This window comes from Phyllobates terribilis, unplaced genomic scaffold (genome assembly GCF_046119375.1).
Source record: "Phyllobates terribilis strain yellow unplaced genomic scaffold, ASM4611937v1 Scaffold_12__6_contigs__length_324123572, whole genome shotgun sequence".
NCBI classification, from domain to species: domain Eukaryota; kingdom Metazoa; phylum Chordata; class Amphibia; order Anura; family Dendrobatidae; genus Phyllobates; species Phyllobates terribilis.
The window spans coordinates 32,046,905-32,070,550 of NW_027362772.1; the positions used below are offsets into that span (position 1 = coordinate 32,046,905).

The 23,646-nt window shown below is 41.7% G+C and overlaps 1 protein-coding gene across 1 annotated transcript in view; it reads right to left on the minus strand.

Moving 5' to 3' along the window:
* Positions 1-9,624: 9,624 nt before the first annotated feature.
* Positions 9,625-23,646, minus strand: part of LOC141172986 (B-cell receptor CD22-like) — a 49,190-nt gene continuing 35,168 nt past the window's right edge. The window contains exons 10-11 of the mRNA XM_073657597.1: positions 11,143-11,197; positions 9,625-10,338 (exon numbers count right to left, since the gene is read on the minus strand). Coding sequence (XP_073513698.1) covers positions 10,213-10,338; positions 11,143-11,197 — 181 coding nt within the window. The 3' untranslated portion in view covers positions 9,625-10,212. The remainder of the gene's footprint in view (positions 10,339-11,142; positions 11,198-23,646) is intronic.

A 23,646-nucleotide genomic window follows, 5' to 3' on the forward strand; every position in this document is an offset into this window, starting at 1 on the left:
CCTCAATTTGCCCTTATCAGCACGCACACGTGTGTACTGTGAATCAGCTACATACTTCTTGATTGCCAAGACACTTCATCCTGATCATCGCACAATGTTGATTGTAGTCATGCCTTGACCTAAACACTCCACAATTTGTTGCTTCTCAGCAGCCGACACATCCTTTTTCTTTCCCATTTTGGCAGAAAATGTAGGCTGCTTAATAATGTGGGTCAGCCTTCTTAAGTAGTCTTGCCTTTCATTGAACACCCCTGCCAAACTAATTAGCACAGGTGTGTGCAATTGCTTACAGTGATATAAAGAGCCACGACACACATCACCATCAATGAGTTTAACTGACAAACAAACAAATTCTTCCCTTATCACTCCTCAACACTTTTTTCATAATAATTTGGAACACAGTGTACATGTGGTTTTCCACAAAACACCAGTGGTTCACGTAGTGAATCTTACAGTTCTAACTTGCCAACCGTGGTCTGTATGGAGTTGTTCAATAAAGGGCCCAAAATTAAGATAACATAGACAGGAGAGGTCTCTATGAATAGGAATTCCTAAGTATTTGCACCCTGTGAGGGCCAGGCAAAGGGAAAGTTGGACTGGATGGAATCCTGTATGGATTTTGGGAGGGAGACATCGAGGGCCTCAGACTTCGCTGCATTGATTTTAAAATTTGACCATGTAACAAAGTGATCTATTTCAGCCATAACAGCAGGGATGGATATATGTGATTGAGTGATATATACTATGACATCATCAGCAAATAGAGAGCACTTGTACTCGGTTCCTCCCACCTCAATCCACCTAATATTGGGGTTATGGCGAATTGATGAGAGCAGGTGCTCCGTCACTAGGATGTATAAGAGAGGGGACAGAGGACATCCCTGCCTTGTCCCATTGGTGATTATGAAAGGTGATGAAAATGTTCTGACGCGCCCCATGGGCCTTGGGACACCCGGAGCCGGACCCTTTTTGGTGGATGCTGGTGGTTGTAGTCTCCGTGGCGGTGACCCGGTTCCGTGGCTCAGGGTGGTCAAACCAGTGGCGGAACTATTTATGTGGTTTTGATGTTTAAATGTCCGACTGCACCACCCATGGACTGCGGTCAGAGTGAACCGCCGCTGCAGGGCATACCGCTGAGGCTGGTGTTGTGGGTGCAGCAGAGCGTAGCATAACTCCCCACGGGAGGAGTATAGCCTCAGGGCAGTGTATGCAGAGGATGGGGGTGATGGTGCAGGGCAGCAGCAGTAACGACACAGAGTCAGTGATGCAGTCCAGGGCCTTTACTCACAGTTCTTATTATCCAGACCACTTCTGCAGGTAATGGCTGCCCACGTCGTACTGTGCTTACCAGGTGAGGGGCTCAGACAACTCCCAGATAACTTTGGAGCGCTTCAAAGGACCCCCTTTGTGTGTCCTTTGTCTGGCCTTTCTTACCAACGCTTCTGTCCGGCTGCCTCAGGCCTCCTCTTGGTAAACTTGGCGCCAGTTTCCCTGACCCTATGTGGTGCCTTCCTAGCGGGTGTAGCGAGGGGCTGAGCCACATAAAATGTCACAGCCTCCGGTTTCTAGCTGAGGGTCGTTTCCCGCCTCCGCTAGTTTCGGGGATCGGTCTCCCCCTTTGGCCTGACCCCTCCACGCAGGTGGATTCGGGCGTGCGGTGGCGACTCGCCCGTCCGCACCCCTGGGATCCCTTCGTTCCTCTTTCCTGGAGCCTTCTCCACTCCTCTTCCTTCCTTCTCCCTCTTCCAGGCCTGGGCCTCTGTTACTAGGCCCGCCTCCGGAGCAGAGCTCATGCAGAGCCCCTGCTCCTTGTCACTTCTGCTCAGACTTCTCTGCACTGAACTAAGATGGTGCCCACCTTTTATACTTCCTTCTCAATGCACCCAGGAACTGCTTCCTCCCTGCTCCTGCACTGCAGGGTTCCCCTTCCTCAGTGTTCCCTCCCCCCACTCCAGCCAGGGACAGGGACTGTCGTGCCCATCTCAGAGGCATATTGGTCGCCCTGCCCCACGGCAATGTGGTGTAATGCATGCAGGTGTCGGGGATCCTGATCCACACTCCATCCTTACCTGAGAGTGAGATATCACACCTCTGGGTGAGGTGCAATACCTCTGTAGCAACCAAGCCCTCGGGGTGCTAGAGTTCCATTTATCTTCAGCCTAGGTGACGTATTGCGATACAGGGCCGTGATTTTGGCTATAAAAGGGTCCCCAAGACCCCTACCCGAAGCTTTTTTAGAGAATAATATATGGCGTGCCAGGAGACTCTATGGAATGCTTTCTCAGCATCCAACGAGAGTATCTAATTACAAATTTTTAACTGCATCTAGCCCAGGAAATACTTTGTGTCTAGTAGCAGTGTCTGCTAGTCAGCGGACTATCCCAGCTGTTAAGCAAGCTACACCACCTGTAGTTTGGACACTTAATTTTTTCAAAGGAAATGCTTCGGACCCCGGGATGCTCAATGAAGAGCATCAGGAGGCACCCCAAGGCATAGGGGCTGGGACTGGCGGTAGGACACCTTGTGGTGGACAGCCGAGCTCGATCCTTATAAAAGCTTTTTAACTGCAGCAGCTTTAGTGGACGCTACTGGAGCTGGAATTACGCGGCTGCTGGCATGAGACTTTCCCTCCAATAGATCCTTGTAAAAGGATTTAAAGTGTATTCATTCAAATTAGAGAGACAATTTAAATTAAAAAAGCTTAGACCTGCCTCCACCACTGGGGGCTCGCTCGACCCACCAGCGGACAGGCACCAGTATTGGGAGAGGGGGGCTGGCCGTCAGGGTCCACCGCGGCTCTGGCACAAACCCGGCGACACGGAGGTGCCACGGGCAGGAACGGACTGACCGTGTCGGCTTCTCACTTTTTGGATTTTAGAAGGGCATGACATGCCTATATCTGTGTCTCCCCCTCCTTTTACTTCTCCACCTCTTTTCTTTTCGCATGACTATATGTACTTGTCACTTTTCCATGTGTTAGTTATGTCTTCTGAGCAGTTTGTCAGCTTTTGGACACCTTTGAAGGTGTTTTCTATGTGTTTCTATGTGTTTTTGTTTGCCTGCCATTGGTTTTAACGGTGTTCGAAGGTGTTCGACTAACAGTTCGACGAACAGTTCGGCGAACACAAGGGTGTTCGACGAACCGAACCGAACTCGAACACTACGGGGGTGGCTCAACACTACTGCTTAATAATGTGGGACAACCTTCTTAAGTAGTCTTGCCTTTCATTGGACACACCTGCCAAACTATCTAGCACAGGTGTCTGCAATTGCTTACAGTGATATAAAGAGCCCTGACTCACATCACCATCAATGAGTTTAACTGACAAACAAAAAAATTCTTACCTTATTACTCCTAAACACTTTTTGCATAATAATTTGGAACACAGTGTAGTGTAATACTGCCCCTATGTACAAGCATATAACTACTATAATACTTCTCTTATGTACAAGTATATAACTACTATAATTCTACCCCTATGCACAGTCATATAACTACTATAATACTGCCCCTAGGTACAAGAGTATAACTAAAATAATACTGCTCCTTATGAAAAAGAATATAACTACTATAATACTGTTCCTATGTACAGGAATTTAACTACTATGATACTGCTCCTATGTACAAGAATATAAATACTATAATACTGCACCCTATGTACAAGTATATAACTACTATAATATTGCCCCGTATGTACAAGAATATAACCACTAGTATACTGCCCCTAGTTACAAGAATATAGCTACTAGCATACTGCCCCTATGTGCAAGAATATACTACTATAATACTGCTCCTATGTACAAGAATATAGCTACTATAATAGTGCTCCTATGTCAAGAATATAAGTGCTGTAATAATGCCTCTATGTTCAGGAATGTAACTACTATAATAATGCTCCTATGTACAAGAATATAATACTAAAATACTTCCCTCTATGTTCAAGAATAAAACTACTATAATATTGTCCCTATGTGTAAGAATATAACTACTATAATACTGCTCCTATGGACAAGAATGTAACTACTATAATACTGTTCCTATGTACAAGAATATAACTACTATAATAGTGCCCCTATGTACAAGAATATAACTACTATAATACTGTTCTTATGTACGAGAATATAACTACTATATAACTGCCCCCTATGTACAAGAATATAACTAATATAATACTGCTCCTATGTACATGAATATAACTACTATAATACTTTACCTATGTAGACGAATATAACTACTATAATACTGCTCCTACGAATAAAAATATAAGTTCTATATTACTGCCTCTATGTACAAGAATATAACTACTATAATACTGCCCATATGTACATCAATATAACTACTATAATACTTCCCCCTATGTACAAGAATATGACTTCTATAATACTGCTGCTTTGTACAAGAAAATACTGTAGGTACTATAATAGTGCTCCTATGTACAAATTATAACTACTATAATACTGCTCCTATATACAAGAATATAACTGCTATAATATTGCTCCTATGTACAAGAATATAACTACTAAAATACTGCTCCTTATGTACAGGAATATAACTACTATAATACTGCCCCCTATGTACAAGAATATAACTAATATAAAACTGTTGCTATGTGCAAGAATACAACTACTATAATACTGCTCCCTATGTACAAGAATATAATTACTATAACACTGCCCCTATGTACAAGAATATAACTACTATAATAATGCCCCTATGTACAAGAATAAAACTAGTATAATACTGCCCTTATGTACAAGAATATAACTACTATAATACTGCTCCTATGTACAAGAAAATAACTACTATAATACTGCCCATATGTACAAGAATATAACTACCATACTATTGTTCTTTACATACAAGAATATAACTACCATACCATTGTTCTTTATGTACAAGAATATAACTACTATAATATTTCCTCTATGTCCATTAATATAACTACTATAATACTGCTCCTATGTACAAGAATATAACTACTATCATACTGCTCCTATGTACAAGAATATAACTACTATAATACTGCTTCCTATGTACAAGAATATAACTACTACAATACTGCTCCTATGTACAAGAAAATACTATAATACTGCGCCCTGTGTACAAGAATTTAACTACCATAATACTGCTCTTATGTACAAGAATATAACTGCTATAATACTGCTCCTATGTACAGGAATATAACTACTATAATACTGCTCCTATGTACAATAATATATCTAGCATAATACTGCTCCTATGTACTGGAATATAACTACTATAATACTGCTCCTATGTACAAGAATATAACTACTATAATACTGCTCCTATGTACAAGAATATAACTACTATAATACTGCTCCTATGTACAAGAATATGATTACTATAATACTGCTCCTATGTACTGGAATATAACTACTATAATACTGCTCCTATGTACATGAATATAACTACTATAAAACTGCCCCCTATGTACAGGAATATAACTACTAGAATACATCTCCTATGTACAAGAATATAAATACTATAATACTGCTCCTATGTACAAGAATATAACTACTATAATACTGCCCCCTATGTACAAGAATGTAACTACTTTAATACTGCCCCCTATGTACAAGAATATAACTACTATAATACTGCTCCTATGTACAAGAATATAACTACTATAATACTGGTCCTATGTACAAGTATATAACTACTATAATACTGCTCCTATATACAAGAATATAACTACTTTAATACTACTCCTATGTACAAGATTATAACTACTATAATAATGCTTCTATGTACAAGAATATAACTACTATAGTACTGCTCCTATGTACAAGAATTTAACTACTATTATACTGCCCCTATGGACAAGAATTTAACTACCATAATACTGCTCTTATGTACAAGAATATAACTGCTAAAATACTGCTCCTATGTACAGGAATATAACTACTATAATACTGCTCCTATGTACAATAATATATCTAGCATAATACTGCTCCTATGTACTGGAATATAACTACTATAATACTGCTCCTATGTACAAGAATATAACTACTATAATACTGCTCCTATGTACAAGAATATAACTACTATAATACTGCTCCTATGTACAAGAATATGATTACTATAATACTGCTCCTATGTACTGGAATATAACTACTATAATACTGCTCCTATGTACATGAATATAACTACTATAAAACTGCCCCCTATGTACAGGAATATGACTACTAGAATACATCTCCTATGTACAAGAATATAAATACTATAATACTGCTCCTATGTACAAGAATATAACTACTATAATACTGCCCCCTATGTACAAGAATGTAACTACTTTAATACTGCCCCCTATGTACAAGAATATAACTACTATAATACTGCTCCTATGTACAAGAATATAACTACTATAATACTGCTCCTATGTACAAGTATATAACTACTATAATACTGCTCCTATATACAAGAATATAACTACTTTAATACTACTCCTATGTACAAGATTATAACTACTATAATACTGCTTCTATGTACAAGAATATAACTACTATAGTACTGCTCCTATATACAAGAATATAACTACTATAATACTGCCCCCTATGTACAAGAATGTAACTACTTTAATACTGCCCCCTATGTACAAGAATATAACTACTATAATACTGCTCCTATGTACAAGAATATAACTACTATAATACTGCTCCTATTTACAAGTATATAACTACTATAATACTGCTCCTATATACAAGAATATAACTACTTTAATACTACTCCTATGTACAAGATTATAACTACTATAATAATGCTTCTATGTACAAGAATATAACTACTATAGTACTGCTCCTATGTACAAGAATTTAACCACTATTATACTGCCCCTATGGACAAGAATTTAACTACTATAATACTGACCCTATTTACAAGAATATAGCTACTATAATACTGCTCCTATGTACAAGAATATAACTACTATAATACTGCTCCTATGTACAAGAATATAGCTGCTATAATACTGCCTTCTATGTACAGGAATATAACTACTATAATACTGCCTCCTGTGTACAAGAATATAACTACTATAATACTGCTCCTATGTACAAGAATATAACTACTATAATACTGCCCCCTATGTACAAGAATGTAACTACTTTAATACTGCCCCCTATGTACAAGAATATAACTACTATAATACTGCTCCTATGTACAAGAATATAACTACTATAATACTGCTCCTATGTACAAGTATATAACTACTATAATACTGCTCCTATATACAAGAATATAACTACTTTAATACTACTCCTATGTACAAGATTATAACTACTATAATACTGCTTCTATGTACAAGAATATAACTACTATAGTACTGCTCCTATGTACAAGAATATAACTACTATAATACTGCCCCCTATGTACAAGAATGTAACTACTTTAATACTGCCCCCTATGTACAAGAATATAACTACTATAATACTGCTCCTATGTACAAGAATATAACTACTATAATACTGGTCCTATGTACAAGTATATAACTACTATAATACTGCTCCTATATACAAGAATATAACTACTTTAATACTACTCCTATGTACAAGATTATAACTACTATAATAATGCTTCTATGTACAAGAATATAACTACTATAGTACTGCTCCTATGTACAAGAATTTAACTACTATTATACTGCCCCTATGGACAAGAATTTAACTACCATAATACTGCTCTTATGTACAAGAATATAACTGCTAAAATACTGCTCCTATGTACAGGAATATAACTACTATAATACTGCTCCTATGTACAATAATATATCTAGCATAATACTGCTCCTATGTACTGGAATATAACTACTATAATACTGCTCCTATGTACAAGAATATAACTACTATAATACTGCTCCTATGTACAAGAATATAACTACTATAATACTGCTCCTATGTACAAGAATATGATTACTATAATACTGCTCCTATGTACTGGAATATAACTACTATAATACTGCTCCTATGTACATGAATATAACTACTATAAAACTGCCCCCTATGTACAGGAATATGACTACTAGAATACATCTCCTATGTACAAGAATATAAATACTATAATACTGCTCCTATGTACAAGAATATAACTACTATAATACTGCCCCCTATGTACAAGAATGTAACTACTTTAATACTGCCCCCTATGTACAAGAATATAACTACTATAATACTGCTCCTATGTACAAGAATATAACTACTATAATACTGCTCCTATGTACAAGTATATAACTACTATAATACTGCTCCTATATACAAGAATATAACTACTTTAATACTACTCCTATGTACAAGATTATAACTACTATAATACTGCTTCTATGTACAAGAATATAACTACTATAGTACTGCTCCTATATACAAGAATATAACTACTATAATACTGCCCCCTATGTACAAGAATGTAACTACTTTAATACTGCCCCCTATGTACAAGAATATAACTACTATAATACTGCTCCTATGTACAAGAATATAACTACTATAATACTGCTCCTATTTACAAGTATATAACTACTATAATACTGCTCCTATATACAAGAATATAACTACTTTAATACTACTCCTATGTACAAGATTATAACTACTATAATAATGCTTCTATGTACAAGAATATAACTACTATAGTACTGCTCCTATGTACAAGAATTTAACCACTATTATACTGCCCCTATGGACAAGAATTTAACTACTATAATACTGCCCCTATTTACAAGAATATAGCTACTATAATACTGCTCCTATGTACAAGAATATAACTACTATAATACTGCTCCTATGTACAAGAATATAGCTGCTATAATACTGCCTTCTATGTACAGGAATATAACTACTATAATACTGCCTCCTGTGTACAAGAATATAACTACTATAATACTGCTCCTATGTACAAGAATATAACTACTATAGTACTACTCCTATGTACAAGAATTTAACTACTATTATACTGCCCCTATGTACAAGAATTTAACTACTATAATACTGCCGCTATTTACAAGAATATAGCTACTATAATACTGCTCATATGTACAAGAATATAACTACTATAATACTGCCTTCTATGTACAATAATATAACTACTATAATACTGCCCCCTATGTACAAGAATATAACTACTATAATACTGCTCCTATGTACAAGAATACAACTACTATAATACTGCCCCCTATGTACAAGAATATAACTACTATAATACTGCTCCTATGTACAAAGAATATAAGTACTCTAATTCTAAATCCTGAGAAGACAAATATTTTTGATTCATTAATTTTTTTTGTTGACTAAACACTGAATCTTAATAAAGAGAACATTTTTATTTTGACATTACTTTTCGTAGGTCTCTTGTGGTGATATGAATTAATAACTGAGGAATAAATGTACCTCCTATGTTCTCCATTCATTCATGGTACAGCACAATGAAGAAATAGACAGGACTCATACAGATAAACAGCTTCATTTTTATTTGAAGTATTTATTTTACTTGTAACCACCAATGTATGTCACTAAATGTAAAATTTTGTTAAAATATGATATATATTTTAAGCTTATACAAAAAAATATATATATCTATTTAGATGGTGAGCTCATCAAATATGATAATGACAATTGAAGAATTTAGCAGTAAACACCTCTTTCAAGTTGATGAGTCCATTGAAAATATACTGATCATCCTGCTAAGACCCCAGGGTTCAGCTGTCATTTGGGTTAACTTTCCCTGCAGCACCATCACAGGTGAAAAGAAGAATTGCATAGTTGTTATTGAACATGCAAATCATCTCTTCAGAAAGGAAGAGAACTTGAGCTCTAGCGCCACCTATTGGAAGCAGCAATCCTAAGAGTCAATATTGACTCTTTAATGAGCTTTGCCATATGAATTAGAATAAACACTGTGTCTGCAAGTTGAGATTCTGATTTGGCTTTTATCTTAAGTCATGTCCAAGTCTCAGTAAGGTCAGACACAGCCATTACACAGTACACAGCAGGGGCACATTTATAAGATTATCTCAGCACAGGAACATTTTATTTAAACACATCCAATTGTGGAAGTTATTATTATTCCAAGATCTATTGATTAAAAAGAACTTTTATTTGTGGGAAAACCTCTTTAATGCATGGGTGTGTCTTCAAGGAGAAATAAACTTTTTATAACCACTCTGGCCAATGGATGTGTTTGTTTTCCAAAGAAAAGAAAAATCTCTAGTGTTTCAATGTTGCGTATTCCACAATTTCTTCCTGTCTGGCTCTGGAAGTGGTTTGTCGAGTTCGATTGTACTGTCCATGGGAGATAACAGAATACTCAACTTCGTTTGTTGGCTGCATAACCTGAAAAATAATGATATAATTGTTTGAAACATTAGATGTCAATGTTGCAGCTCTTTTGTTTCCAATCCAAAGTCAAATTACGGAGTCACCAATTAGGCCAAATTGTGGAAATAGGCCCTCACAATTAACAACGTTCCGAAAAAAGAAAGGCACACCTTTAATTGCATAAACAATTCTGTTTATTCCCTCGTAAACAGGTTTCTTATACCATTTACAAACAAATGTAGATCCCACTGGAAACTCCCATCAGCATCCTCCTTGTCACAAACATGTTATGATATTTATTAGCTATTATGTCTTTCCGAGTGTACTACCCATATCTCAGAGTTTTCTCAAAAATATTGGATATGAGATAGAAAGATATGAGATCGAATATAAAACCTTAAGAAAATATTAAAAAAAATAGAAGACTTATGAGACAAGTTAATACTTTAAAAATACATAATATAGAAAAAAATATTAAACCTTCTGTATCATCAACAAGTGTCAAAAAGTTGCATCTAGATCTACAAGTAAGTAAAAAAAAGCAGAAATAAAGTTCTAAGCGAATTTTGGTTTCCTTCTTGAGTTGAACAAGCTCATTAAATTAGTTTGATGATATATATAATATCTAATTATTTCACTTCATGAAAACATAGGTGACATTTAGATGTAGATTTCGGATTCTGGTGGAACATTTGACCAAAATTCGGGGTTTAGAGGCTCAAAAAAGATAACAATCAAAGTGGCATCATTCTGAAACATACAGAAAAGTAGCTTGGGGAGCTGTTTTAAGTGAAATTCAACTTTCTTAGAGTTACTTACATCACTGTTGCTATAAATCGCATGGTTTTCTTCAAAGTTCACATTAACTGAAGGCCTAAAATATAATAAAAAGAATATAATTTTCTCTTAATTTGAACCCGTGTGTCTTGGCATGGAAAAGTTTGAGAAGATAATAAATAAGTTGCTTTCTGTATTTGAATCCCTTTGAGCACCCTGAAGTAAGTAAGCAAGTAAGCTCTGGAGCTGCACAGCTGGCACCTTCCTGTAACAACAGAAACTGGAGTTTGCCCTGATCACTGTGATTAACCATTTAATTGCTGCTGTCAATTTCTGAGAGCAGCACTCCAATGGCCGGTGCACTTGTGCAGCTGCTCCCATCAACCTCCCCAGTGATAGTGTTGCCGAGTATCCATTGGTTACCATGATGGCTAAGGATCTGCTATACTATTTTGGCCTTTAACTAAACTTTGTAAGAGAACTTCGATGTAACTATATACTGCAGTACGCTGATATTGCAATATATAGAACATGCAATCAAATGAACTCAGGTTCAAGACTTCTATAAAGAAACTAACAGTAGAAAAATATGCATTAAAAATAACTATAAAAAGATTGAATAACCCCTTATTTTGTAGCTCAAAAGTAAAAAAAAACAACAAACATATTTGGTATTGTCTTGTCCATAAATGTCTGTACTATCAAAATCTAAATTTATTTAAACTCCGTTTTAATGGCCAAAAAGAAAAAAATAACAACAATGATAGAATAGCTGTTTCTCAGCATAAACGCACAAAAAATGTAGTAAAAAATGATCAAAACATCATTTCACGTATTCCAAAATGATATAAATGAAAACAACAGCTTGGCTCACAAACATAAGCCCTCTCATAGCTTCATTGACATTAACATTCTGTTTTGGCACACATTGCTTGGTCCCTTCGGGGCTTACATCCGAACCCCCCCAAACAACGGGATTCAGGCGTATGTGTTGACAGGGCCATAGACTATAATGGTGTAGACAGAGTGAATGTCGCTCTGTCATGCATCATTTTCAGGCGTTTACTCCTACTGGAGACATACACCCCAACGCAGTCTGCTATGTCTGAGTTTCCGTGCAAACATGCACATTAGTAATGAGTAGTGTTGAGCCACCCCCGTAGTGTTCGAGTTCGGTTCGGTTCGTCGAACACCCGTGTGTTCGCCGAACTGTTCGTCGGACTGTTCGTCGAACACCTTCGAACACCGTTAAAACCAATGGCAGGCAAACAAAAACACATAGAAACACATAGAAAACACCTTCAAAGGTGTCCAAAAGCTGACAAACTGCTCAGAAGACACAACTAACACATGGAAAAGTGACAAGTACATATAGTCATGCGAAAAGAAAAGAGGTGGAGGAGTAAAAGGAGGGGGAGACACAGATATAGGCATGTCATGCCCTTCTAAAATCCAAAAAGTGAGAAGCCGAGACGGCCAGTCCGCTCCTGCCCGTGCCACCTCCGTGTCGCCGGGTTTGTGCCAGAGCCGCGGTGAACCCTGACGGCCAGCCCCCCTCTCCCAATACTGGTGCCTGTCCGCTGGTGGGTCGAGAGAGCCCCCCTGTGGTGGAGGCAGCTCTAAGCTTTTTAATTTAAATTGTCCCTCTAATTTGAATGAATACACTTTAAATCCATTTACAAGGATCTATTGGAGGGCAAGTCTCATGCCAGCAGCCGCGTAATTCCAGCTCCAGTAGCGTCCACTAAAGCTGCTGCAGTTAAAAAGCTTTTATAAGGATCGAGCTCGGCTGTCCACCGCAAGGCATCCTAGTGCCAGTCCCAGCCCCTATGCCTTGGGGTGCCTCCTGATGCTCTTCACTGAGTATCCCGTGGTCCCGAAGCATTTCCTTTGAAAAAATTAAGTGTCCAAACTACATGTGGTGTAGCTTGCTTAACAGCCGGGATAATCCGCTGACTAGCAGACACTGCTACTAGGCACAAAGTATTTCCTGGGCTAGATGCAGTTAAAAATTTGTAAGTAGATACTCTCGTTGGATGCTGAGAAAGCATTCCATAGAGTCTCCTGGCACGCCATATATGATTCTCTTAAAAAGCTTGGGGTAGGGGTCTAGGGGACCCTTTTATAGCCAAAATCACGGCCCTGTATCACAATACGTCACCTAGGCTGAAGATAAATGGAACTGTAGCACCGAGGGCTCGGTTGCTACAGACGTATTGCACCTCACCCAGAGGTGTGATATCTCACTCTCAGATAAGGATGGAGTGTGGATCAGGACCCGACACCTGCATGCATTACACCACATTGCCATGGGGCAGGGCGACCAATATGCCCCTGAGATGGGCACGACAGTCCCTGTCCCTGGCTGGAGTGGAGGGAGGGAACACTGAGGAAGGGGAACCCTGCAGTGCAGGAGCAGGGAGGAAGCAGTTCCTGGGTGCATTGAGAAGGGAGTATAAAAGGTGGGTACCATCTTAGTTCAGTGCAGAGAAGTCTGAGCAGAAGTGGCAGGGAGCAGGGGCTCTGCATGAGCTCTGCTCCGGAGGCGGGCCTAGTAACAGAGGCCCAGGCCTGCAAGAGGGAGAAGGAAGGAAGAGGAGCGGAGAAGGCTCCAGGAACGAGGAATGAAGGGATCCCAGGGGTGCGGACGGGCGAGTCTCCACCGCACGCCCGAATCCACCTGCGTGGAGGGGTCAGGCCAAAGGGGGAGACCGGTCCCCGAACTAGTGGAGGCAGGAAACGACCCTCAGCTAGAAACCGGAGGCTCTGACATTTTATGTGGTGCAGCCCCTTGCTCCACCCGCTAGGAAGGCACCACATAGGATCAGGGAAACTGGCGCCAAGTTTACCAAGAGGAGGCCTGAGGCAGCCGGACAGAAGTGTTGGTAAGAAAGGCCAGACAAAGGACACACAAAGGGGGTCCTGTGAAGCGCTCCAAAGTTATCTGGGAGTTGTCTGAGCCCCTCACCTGGTGAGCACAGTACGACGTGGGCAGCCGTTACCTGCAGACGTGGTCTGGATAATAAGAACTGTGAGTAAAGGCCCTGAACTGCATCACTGACTCCGTGTCGTTACTGCTGCTGCCCTGCACCATCACCCCCATCCTCCGCATACACTGCCCTGAGGCTATACTCCTCCCGTGGGGAGTTATGCTACGCTCTGCTGCACCCACAACACCAGCCTTAGCGGTCTGCCCTGTAGCGGCGGTTCACTCTGACCGCAATCCACGGGTGGCGTAGTCGGACATTTAAACATCAAAACCACATAAATAGTTCCGCCACTGGTTTGACCGCCCTGAGCCACGGAACCGGATCGCCGCCACGAAGACTACAACCACCAGCATCCACCAAAAAGGGTCCGGCTCCGGGTGTCCCAAGGCCCAGGGGGTGCATCAGAACATTTTCATCACCTTTCACAATCATCAATGGGACAAGGCAGGGATGTCCTCTGTCCCCTCTCTTATACATCCTAGTGACGGAGCACCTGCTCTCATCAATTCGCCATAAACCCAATATTAGGTGGATTGAGGTGGGAGGCACCGAGTACAAGTGCTCTCTATTTGCTGATGATGTCCTAGTATATATCACTCAATCACATATATCCATCCCTGCTGTTATGGCTGAAATAGATCACTTTGTTACATGGTAAAATTTTAAAATCAATGCAGCGAAGTCTGAGGCCCTCGATGTCTCCCTCCCTAAATCCATATAGGATTCCATCCAGTCCAACTTTCCCTTTGCCTGGCCCTCACAGGGTATCAAATACTTAGGAATTCCTATTCATAGAGACCTCTCCCATCTATGTTATCTTAATTTTGGGCCCTTTATTGAACAATTCCATACAGACCACGGTTGGCACGTTAGAACTGTAAGATTCACTACGTGAACCACTGGTGTTTTGTGGAAAAGCACATGTACACCGCGTTCCAAATTATTATGCAAAAAGTGTTTAGGAGTGATAAGCGAAGAATTTGTTTGTTTGTCAGTTAAACTCATTGATGGTGATGTGTGTCAGGGCTCTTTATATCACTGTAAGCAATTGCAGACACCTGTGCTAATTAGTTTGGCAGGTGTGTCCAATGAAAGGCAAGACTACTTAAGAAGGCTCTCTCACATTATTAAGCAGCCTACATTTTCTGCCAAAATGGGAAAGAAAAAGGATGTGTCGGCTGCTGAGAAGCAACAAATTGTGGAGTGTTTAGGTCAAGGCATGACTACAATCAACATTGTGCGATGATCAGGATGAAGTGTCTTGGCAATCAAGAAGTATGTAGCTGATTCACAGTACACACGTGTGCGTGCTGATAAGGGCAAATTGAGGACTCTTTCCTACAGGCAATTACGTCAGGTTGAAAGAGCAGCGGCAAAAAAGCCTTGTCATAGCAGCAGACAAGTTTTTGAAGCTGCTTGTGCCTCCAACGTCCCCCGAACAACAAGATGCAGGGTCCTTCAGAGGTTTGCAGCTGTGCATACGCCATCCTGTCGACCTCCTCTATCCACTTCACACAAGCGAAAAGGCTCCAGTGGGCCAAACATTACATGAAGACTGATTTCAAAACTGTTTTGTTCACGGATGAGTGCCATGCAGCGCTCGATGGTCCAGATGAATGGAGTGGAGGATGGCTGGTTGATGGACACCCCACGCAAACACGGCTACAGCGCCAACAAGGAGGAGGTGGAGTAATGTTTTGGGCTGGAATCATGGGGAGAGAGATTGTCGGCCCCTTTAGGATCCCTGAAGGCGCTAAAGATGAACTCCATAATGTATGTGGATTTTCTCAAACAGCACTTCCTGCCATGGTTCAAGAAGAAGAAGCGTGTATTTCACAGCAAGATCATTTTTCTGCATGATAATGCACCATCTCATGCTGCACATAAAACATCTGCATCTCTGGCTGATATGGGCATAAAAGGGGACAAACTTATGGTGTGACCCCCATGCTCCCCTGACCTCTACCCCATTCAGAACCTTTGGAGCATCATTAAAAGGAGTGTCTATGATGGCGGGAGGCAGTTCACATCTAAGCAACAGCTCTGGGAGGGTATTCTGTCCTCATGCAAAACAATTGAAGCAGAAACCATCCAAAACCTGACAAATTCAATGGACGAGAGAGTTCAGAAGCTCCTTTCGAACAAGGGGTCCTATGTGAAAATGTAACATCACCTAGAATAAAGTTTTGAGTTGAAAACTGTTTGATTTCAGTTTCTAACAACCTGCTAATGCTTATAATTTCAAAAATGACCATTTTTTTGGTCTTTATTAAAATGAAAAGGTTGATCGAAAAGTTTGGGGGATCTAAAAGTGTGGCAACCCAGTAGTCATGATTACTTCGAATTCTGACAATATGAGGGTCATGCTGCAGGTAGTGCAGCAAGAAGGCACTTATGTGTCTTGCGCATCTCGGAGCCCCAAAATTATTTTCCGGGCTAGATGCAGCTAAAAAATATTTTTAATTTTAAATCTGGTGAAGCTTATTATAGATGGCCTAATAGGATCAGTGCTGCACACTGCTACAAAGCCCAAATTATTTTCCAGTCAAGATACAGATAAACATGATTAGTAATTTGAAAGCTTAAAACGGTTGGTAGGGTGATTTTAACCAATCATCAAGCTTTTACTCTCCCCAGGATGACACAAGGGTAGAAAAGTCGTTTCGGATCCATGATTTGTTCATCTTTATGAACGTGAGTCTGTCTACATTATCAGTGGAGAGCCGCGTGCGCTTATCTGTCAGCACACCACCAGCAGCGCTGAACACACGTTCAGACAGAACGCTGGCTGCGGGGCATGACAAGATCTCCAAGGCGTAAGTGGCTAGCTCCGGCCATTTATCCAGATTGGAAGCCCAAAAAGAGCAAGGGTCCAGTGACACAGTCGTGGCTTCAATGTTTACTTGGAGATACTCCTGTACCATCGTCTCTAGGCGTTGACTATGTGTCAGACTTCTTGTCTCCTGTGGCCTTGCAAAGGATGGGCTAAAAAAGTGGTGAAATGATTCCGCAAAATTGATGTTACCAGCAGATACTGTGGTTCTGTTACGGTTTGAGTGCTGAACACTTGACGGTCCCACGGTTGGCAAGTTGGAACTGTGAGATTCACTACGTGCACCACTGGTATTTTGTGGAAAAGCACATGTAAGATTCTGCAACAGTCTCTGCTGATACTCCTGCATGCGTGCATCCCTTTCTATGGCAGGAATAATTTCTGCAAATTTACTTTTGTACCGGGGATCTAACAGTGTGGCAACCGAGTAGTCAGGATTATTTCTAATTCTCACAATTCGAGGGTCATGTTGCAGGTAGTGCAGCAAGAAGGCACTCATGTGTGTTGCGCATCCAGGAGCACCAAGTCCCTGTTGTGTTGGTGGCGAGGTAACAATCATGCTTCCTTCCTCTGTCCTCTCCCCCCAACCTCGCACAACAGAAATGTGATCAAGGTCTCCCTCATCTGATGAGTCTTCCATCAGTTCGTCCTCCACTTCTTCCTGGGCTCCTGCACCTTCCTCACTAGTTTGGCTGCTACCATGCGCCCTGGTAAAATCATCTCCCACACCCTCACATGCCTGCCGCCTTGGTGCTGCCGACCGTCTGGACCTTGCAGATGTTAGCCCTTCCGCATACAACTCCTCCTCCTCTACTTCCTCCACCTCCTCTTGTGCCACCACCTGACTCCGAATTCTGTTTAACATGTGCTCCAGCATGTAAATCACCAGAATAGTCATGCTGATAATGGCATCGTCAGCACTAAACATCTTCGTCGCCATTTCAAAACTGTGCAGAAGGGTGCATAGGTCCCTGATCTGAGACCACTCCTCCAGCGTGATTTGCCCCACCTCTGAATCTCGTTGGCCCAGGCTATACGTCAGAACGTATTGTACCAGGGCTTGTCGGTGCTGCCACAGTCGCTGCAACATGTGCAGAGTTGAATTCCACCGGGTAGGCACATCGCATTTTAGCCGGTGAAGTGGCAGGCCCAACGACTTCTGTAGAGATGTAAGTCGCTGAGCTGCGGGATGCGAACGGCGGAAGTGAGCACACAGCGACCGTGCCCTCTGCAGAAGGCCATCTAGTCTGGAATAGTGGGCAAAAATTGCTGGACAACCATGTTCAACACGTGAGCCATACAAGGCACGTGTGTGACATTGCCCCGGCGAAGGGCCGCACCCAGGTTTGCAGCATTGTCGCACACGGCCTTCCCTGATTTCAGGTCCAGTGGAGACAACCATTCATGAAATTGGTTCTCCAGAGCTGACCACAACTCCTCAGCTGTGTGACTCACATTTCCCAGACATTTCAATGTAAAAACCGCCTGATGACGTTGAGCCCTACTGCCAGCATAGTAAGGAGGTGTGCAGGATCCCTTCTGCGCAGTTAGAAAGCTTGTGGCATGACCAGACAGGCTTTGGGTGCAGGTGGAAGACCGAGAGGAGGTTGAGGAGGCAGAAGCAGTGGAGGAACTTTGACATAAAGAGGATTGACGCACAACTCGTGGGGACGGCAAGACTTGGACAGCAGCCCCTTGTCCTGCTGTCACCATAGTTACCCAGTGCCCAGTCAGCGACATGTAACGCCCCTGTCCATGCCTACTCGTCCAAGTGTCTGTGGTGAAATGCACCCTGTCACACACAGAGTTTCTCAAAGAAGCGGTGATGTTGTGTGCGACATGCTGGTGGAGCGCAGGCACACCTTTCTTTGAGAAGTAGTGCCGACTGGGCATCTGGTACTGGGGCACTGCGACGGACATAAGGTCTCGAAAATCCTCTGTGTCCACCAGGCGGAAAGGCAGCATTTCTGTAGCCAAGAGCTTGCAGATGGTGAAATTCAACCTCTTAGCTTTCTCATGGCTAGGAGGAAATGGTCTTTTACTTGTCCACATCTGAGGGACCGAGGGCTGGCTATTGTGCTTAGACGGGGTTGATAAGGATGTCCCCGGCAAACTGCCGGTCTGTGAGGAAGATGCAGGCGGACATGTTAGGTTGCCTTGATCCAAAGGTGGTGCTATCGATGTCGGACAGCGCTCAAGACCAGCTGGTGTTACCACCTCCAAAGAAAATGATGACCTGCCAATCACGCTGGCTGTTGCGGGTAAAGAGGTGGCAGGTCTGCGCCCCAAAACAGGTGTGACTGCTGTCCCCCCAGTCACAGAGGATGAAGAGGCCGCGGATGCACAAGATATGGCAGACGGTGGTCGGCCCGGCCGGCTAGGCCGCATTATAGCACACTGAGCTTCCCACTGCAACTTATGCTTCATGTCCATGTGCCGGTTCATGCATGAAGTACTCAAACTATGTATTTTTTGGCCTCTACTTAGCTTTTGCTGACAAATGTTACAGATAACACGAGTTGGGTCATCTTTATCGATCTGAAAAAATGCCCAGGCTATGCAAGGCTTAGCACCCATGCAACCTGAAGAGCCACCACGACTTGTGGTGAGAGGCAGAGTTGTGTTTGAGGATGCAGTTGTTGACGTGCTTCCAGTACTACGTCTCTGTCCAGGAAGGCGCAACCTGACCTCGTCGTCACTAGCATCTTCCTCCACCTCCTCTGCTGACCTCATCTCTTGGCTGACTGTGGGTTGACAGTAAGTGGGATCTCCGACCTCATCATCATCACCCTGTGCGTTATCACACCCGTCGTCCTCAGAGCCAACCTGTTCCTGCCCTGACAAAAAACTAAAGTTGTCGCTCCAATCAGGTATTTGAGTCTTATCATCGTCTTCCTCATTGTCTCCACCAACAGGAGTTACAGTTTGGGAATGAGGGTCTACATTATGGTCAGAACCTTCTGCGTCTGGTCCTGGATCCGACTCATAAAGATTCTGGGCATCAGTGCAGATCATTTCCTCGTCTGGATTCACAGAAGCGCTGGAGTCGACCTGTGATTCCCAGGCTATAGTATGAGTAAACAGCTCTGCAGACTCAACCATCTGTTCTACCTCATACTCAGACGGGCAGCTGGAGATTTGGGAGCTGTGAGGAAGCAAGTGCGATTTGGGTGACACCTTTGAGGACTGGAGTATTTGTGATGTTGAAGTTGATGTGGAGGAGAGCCCACTTAAAGGAGCACTTGATATCCGTTGAAGCACCTGCTGTTTTTGTGCCTCATCTGGAATTTGTAGCGATTGGCGTGGCCGTAAGAAAGGGATGTTATCACATTGTCCGCTAAAAGAAGTAGACATTTTAGTTTGGCTGGAAGATGCACCTACCCCACGGACACAACCTTTTTTCCCCTTCCCATCACGCCTATTCCCCTTTCCACCAGCAGCAGGCCTTTTTCCACTCATTTTGGTGGTTAACTAATTCACAACTCTGGAGTTGTTTGCACAAAAAAACAATGGATGGTAACCGAGCAGAGCTGAGTGGCCAAATTGTGGTATTAGGCCAAAACTATTGGCTGGGTTAGATGCAGAAAAAAATTATTTTTAATTTGCAACCTGATGGAGGTCAGTATAGATGGACTAATAGACCAAGTCCCACACACTGCTAGAAGCCCAAATATTTTTTCAGAGCTAGATGCAGAAATTTTTTTTATTCAATTTGCAACCTGATGGAGGTCAGTATAGATGGACTAATAGACCAAGTCCCACACACTGCTAGAAGCCCAAATATTTTATCAGAGCTAGATGCAGAAAAAAATTATTTTTAATTTGCAACCTGATGGAGGTCAGTATAGATGGTAGATGGACTAATAGACCAAGTCCCACACACTGCTAGAAGCCCAAATATTTTTTCAGAGCTAGATGCAGAAAAAAATTATTTTTAATTTGCAACCTGATGGAGGTCAGTATAGATGGACTAATAGACCAAGTCCCACACACCGCTAGAAGCCCAAATATTTTTTCAGAGCTAGATGCAGAAAATTTTTTTATTCAATTTGCAACCTGATGGAGGTCAGTATAGATGGACTAATAGACCAAGTCCCACACACTGCTAGAAGCCCAAATATTTTTTCAGAGCTAGATGCAGAAAAAAAATATTTTTAATTTGCAACCTGATGGAGGTCAGTATAGATGGACTAATAGACCAAGTCCCACACACTGCTAGAAGCCCAAATATTTTTTCAGAGCTAGATGCAGAAAAAAATTATTTTTAATTTGCAACCTGATGGAGGTCAGTATAGATGGACTAATAGAACAAGTCCCACACGCTGCTAGAAGCCCAAATATTTTTTCAGAGATAAATGAAGAAAAAAATTATTTTTAATTTGCAACCTGATGGAGGTCAGTATAGATGGACTAATAGACCAAGTCCCACTCACTGCTAGAAGCCCAAATATTTTTTCAGAGCTAGATGCAGAAAAAAATTATATTCAGTTTGCAACCTGATGGAGGTCAGTATAGATGGAATGATGCTATGCCCAAAAGATTTTACTTCACTAGGTGCAGTAAAAAAAATGGTATTCTATACACAGGTGGTATATCTTGCAACACAGATAGGCTACTCCACTGACTAACACACTCTGCAATAGGCCAAAAAGGATTAGCTTTGCTAGATTCAGCCAAATGCTGTGAAAAAAACTTGCACAGCACTGGCACAGACCTGCCTGGCAAAAACTGATAGGAACTGATGTAACCTAGTCCTGAAAAGGACTCCAATTACAATTAGTCTTTACTCCCACAATCTATCTAATTAAGAGCACAGACCTGCTTGATAAAAGTCGTAGGAAATGCTGTAACCTAGTCCTTAAAAGGACTGCAATCACAACTATTCCCTACTCCCAAGCTATCTGTAGATTTGTGCGAAAATTGGCTTGAAATTAACAAGGTATAGCGCACACAGCAACAGCGGTGCCGTCTAACACGCAGCTGCAGCAGTGAGAAAATGGTGGCGACGGGGAAAATGGCTTGGTCTTACAGGGCAAGGACATGTGACATACACTGCCAATCACACATGCCCTTGCTTGTGTGAAAAAAAGCACTTCGCTCCGTGTGTGCGCTGCTGATAGGCTGACAGATTGCACCTCCCCACTGCAAATGCGGGAAAGAGAAAAAAAAATGGAGATCTTCATTGTTCCTGCAGAGATCCATTCCCTGCCCCCCCCCCCCCGCCCCGCTGTACACTCAAACTGCGTATTAACATTCATTTTCATCATTACTGAGAAAAAATCCAGTTATGATTTTGGTGCACGAACAGTTATCGAACATAACCTCGAACAGCCGAATTTTTCTCAAATTGTTCATGTTCGCCGACCGGCTCGAACACCGCCCAAAACAGCTCGAATTTGAGATTGGCGAACAGTTCGAGTAGAACAACGCTCATCTCTAGTAATGAGCGAGCACTAAAATGCTCGGGTGCTCGAAGCTCTGGTCGAGCACAGTGGAATACTCGTGTGCTCGACCCGAGCAACGAGCCCAATGTAAGTCTATGGGAAACTCGAGCATTTTTCTGGCGGTCCCCCCGGCGGTCTGCAGAAGGTCAAAAATTGCCCAAATCGATGGGAACAGTGCTCAATTAAACGTCAGTCAGGCAGTATATATAGGCAGACAGGCAGGCAGGGTATATAGGAGGGTGCATGAAAAACATAGCAGGGCACTTGGAACACACTAGTGCCCTCCGATTTTCATTCACCCGTCTCTTTAAAAAAGCCGGCCGGCAATTCAGCAGCGGCATACACCGGTACCCGACAATATAGAACAGAAAGAATAGAGCATCACACATAGATTAGATAGATAGAAACATGTCAGTCACATATATATGAAGTACAGTGACGGTGTTGGTTCCTGTACTTGTCATTTAGTGTTAAAATAAATGATTTATTAAAAAAAAAAAAAAAAAGTGTGTTTGTCTCTTTAAAAAAGCCGGCCGGCAATTCAACAGCAGCATACATCGGTGCCTGACAATTTAGAACAGAAAGAATAGAGCATCACACATAGATTAGATAGATAGAAACATGTCAGTCACATATATAATAAGTACAATGACAGTGTTGGTTCCTGTACTTGTCGTTTAGTGTTAAAATAAAGGATTTATTTAAAAAAAATTGGCGTGGGGTTCCCCGTAATTTTAGTCTCTAGTGGAGGTTAAGCAGGAAGCTGGGGCAGATGTTTGAAGCCTGGGAAGAGGGTAATACCCACGGAGCTTCCCAGGCTACTAATATCAGCCCCCAGCTGAATATCTAGCCTTTACTAGCTTTTAAAATGGGGGACCCAAAAAAAAATGACGTGGGCTCCTCCCTATTTTAATAGCTAGCAAAGGCTAGGCAGACAGTTGGGGGCTGATATTAATAGCCCAGGAAGGGTGCCATGAATATTGGCCCCCATCCCAGGCTAGAAACACCAGCCCTCAGCTGCCCCAGAAATGGCGCATCCATAGGATGCGCCAATTCTGACACTTAGCCTTGCTCTTCCCACTGCCCTGTAGTCGTGGCAGTGGGGTAATAGGGCTGCTGTTGATGTCAGCTTATAATGCCAGCTGACATCAAGCCCAGGTTAGTAACGGAGAAGCGTCTATAAGACACCCCCATTACTAACTCCATAGTGTAAGTAAAATGTAAAACAAAAACACCCAGAATAAAGTCCTTTAATTGAAATAAAGACACAATACTTTAA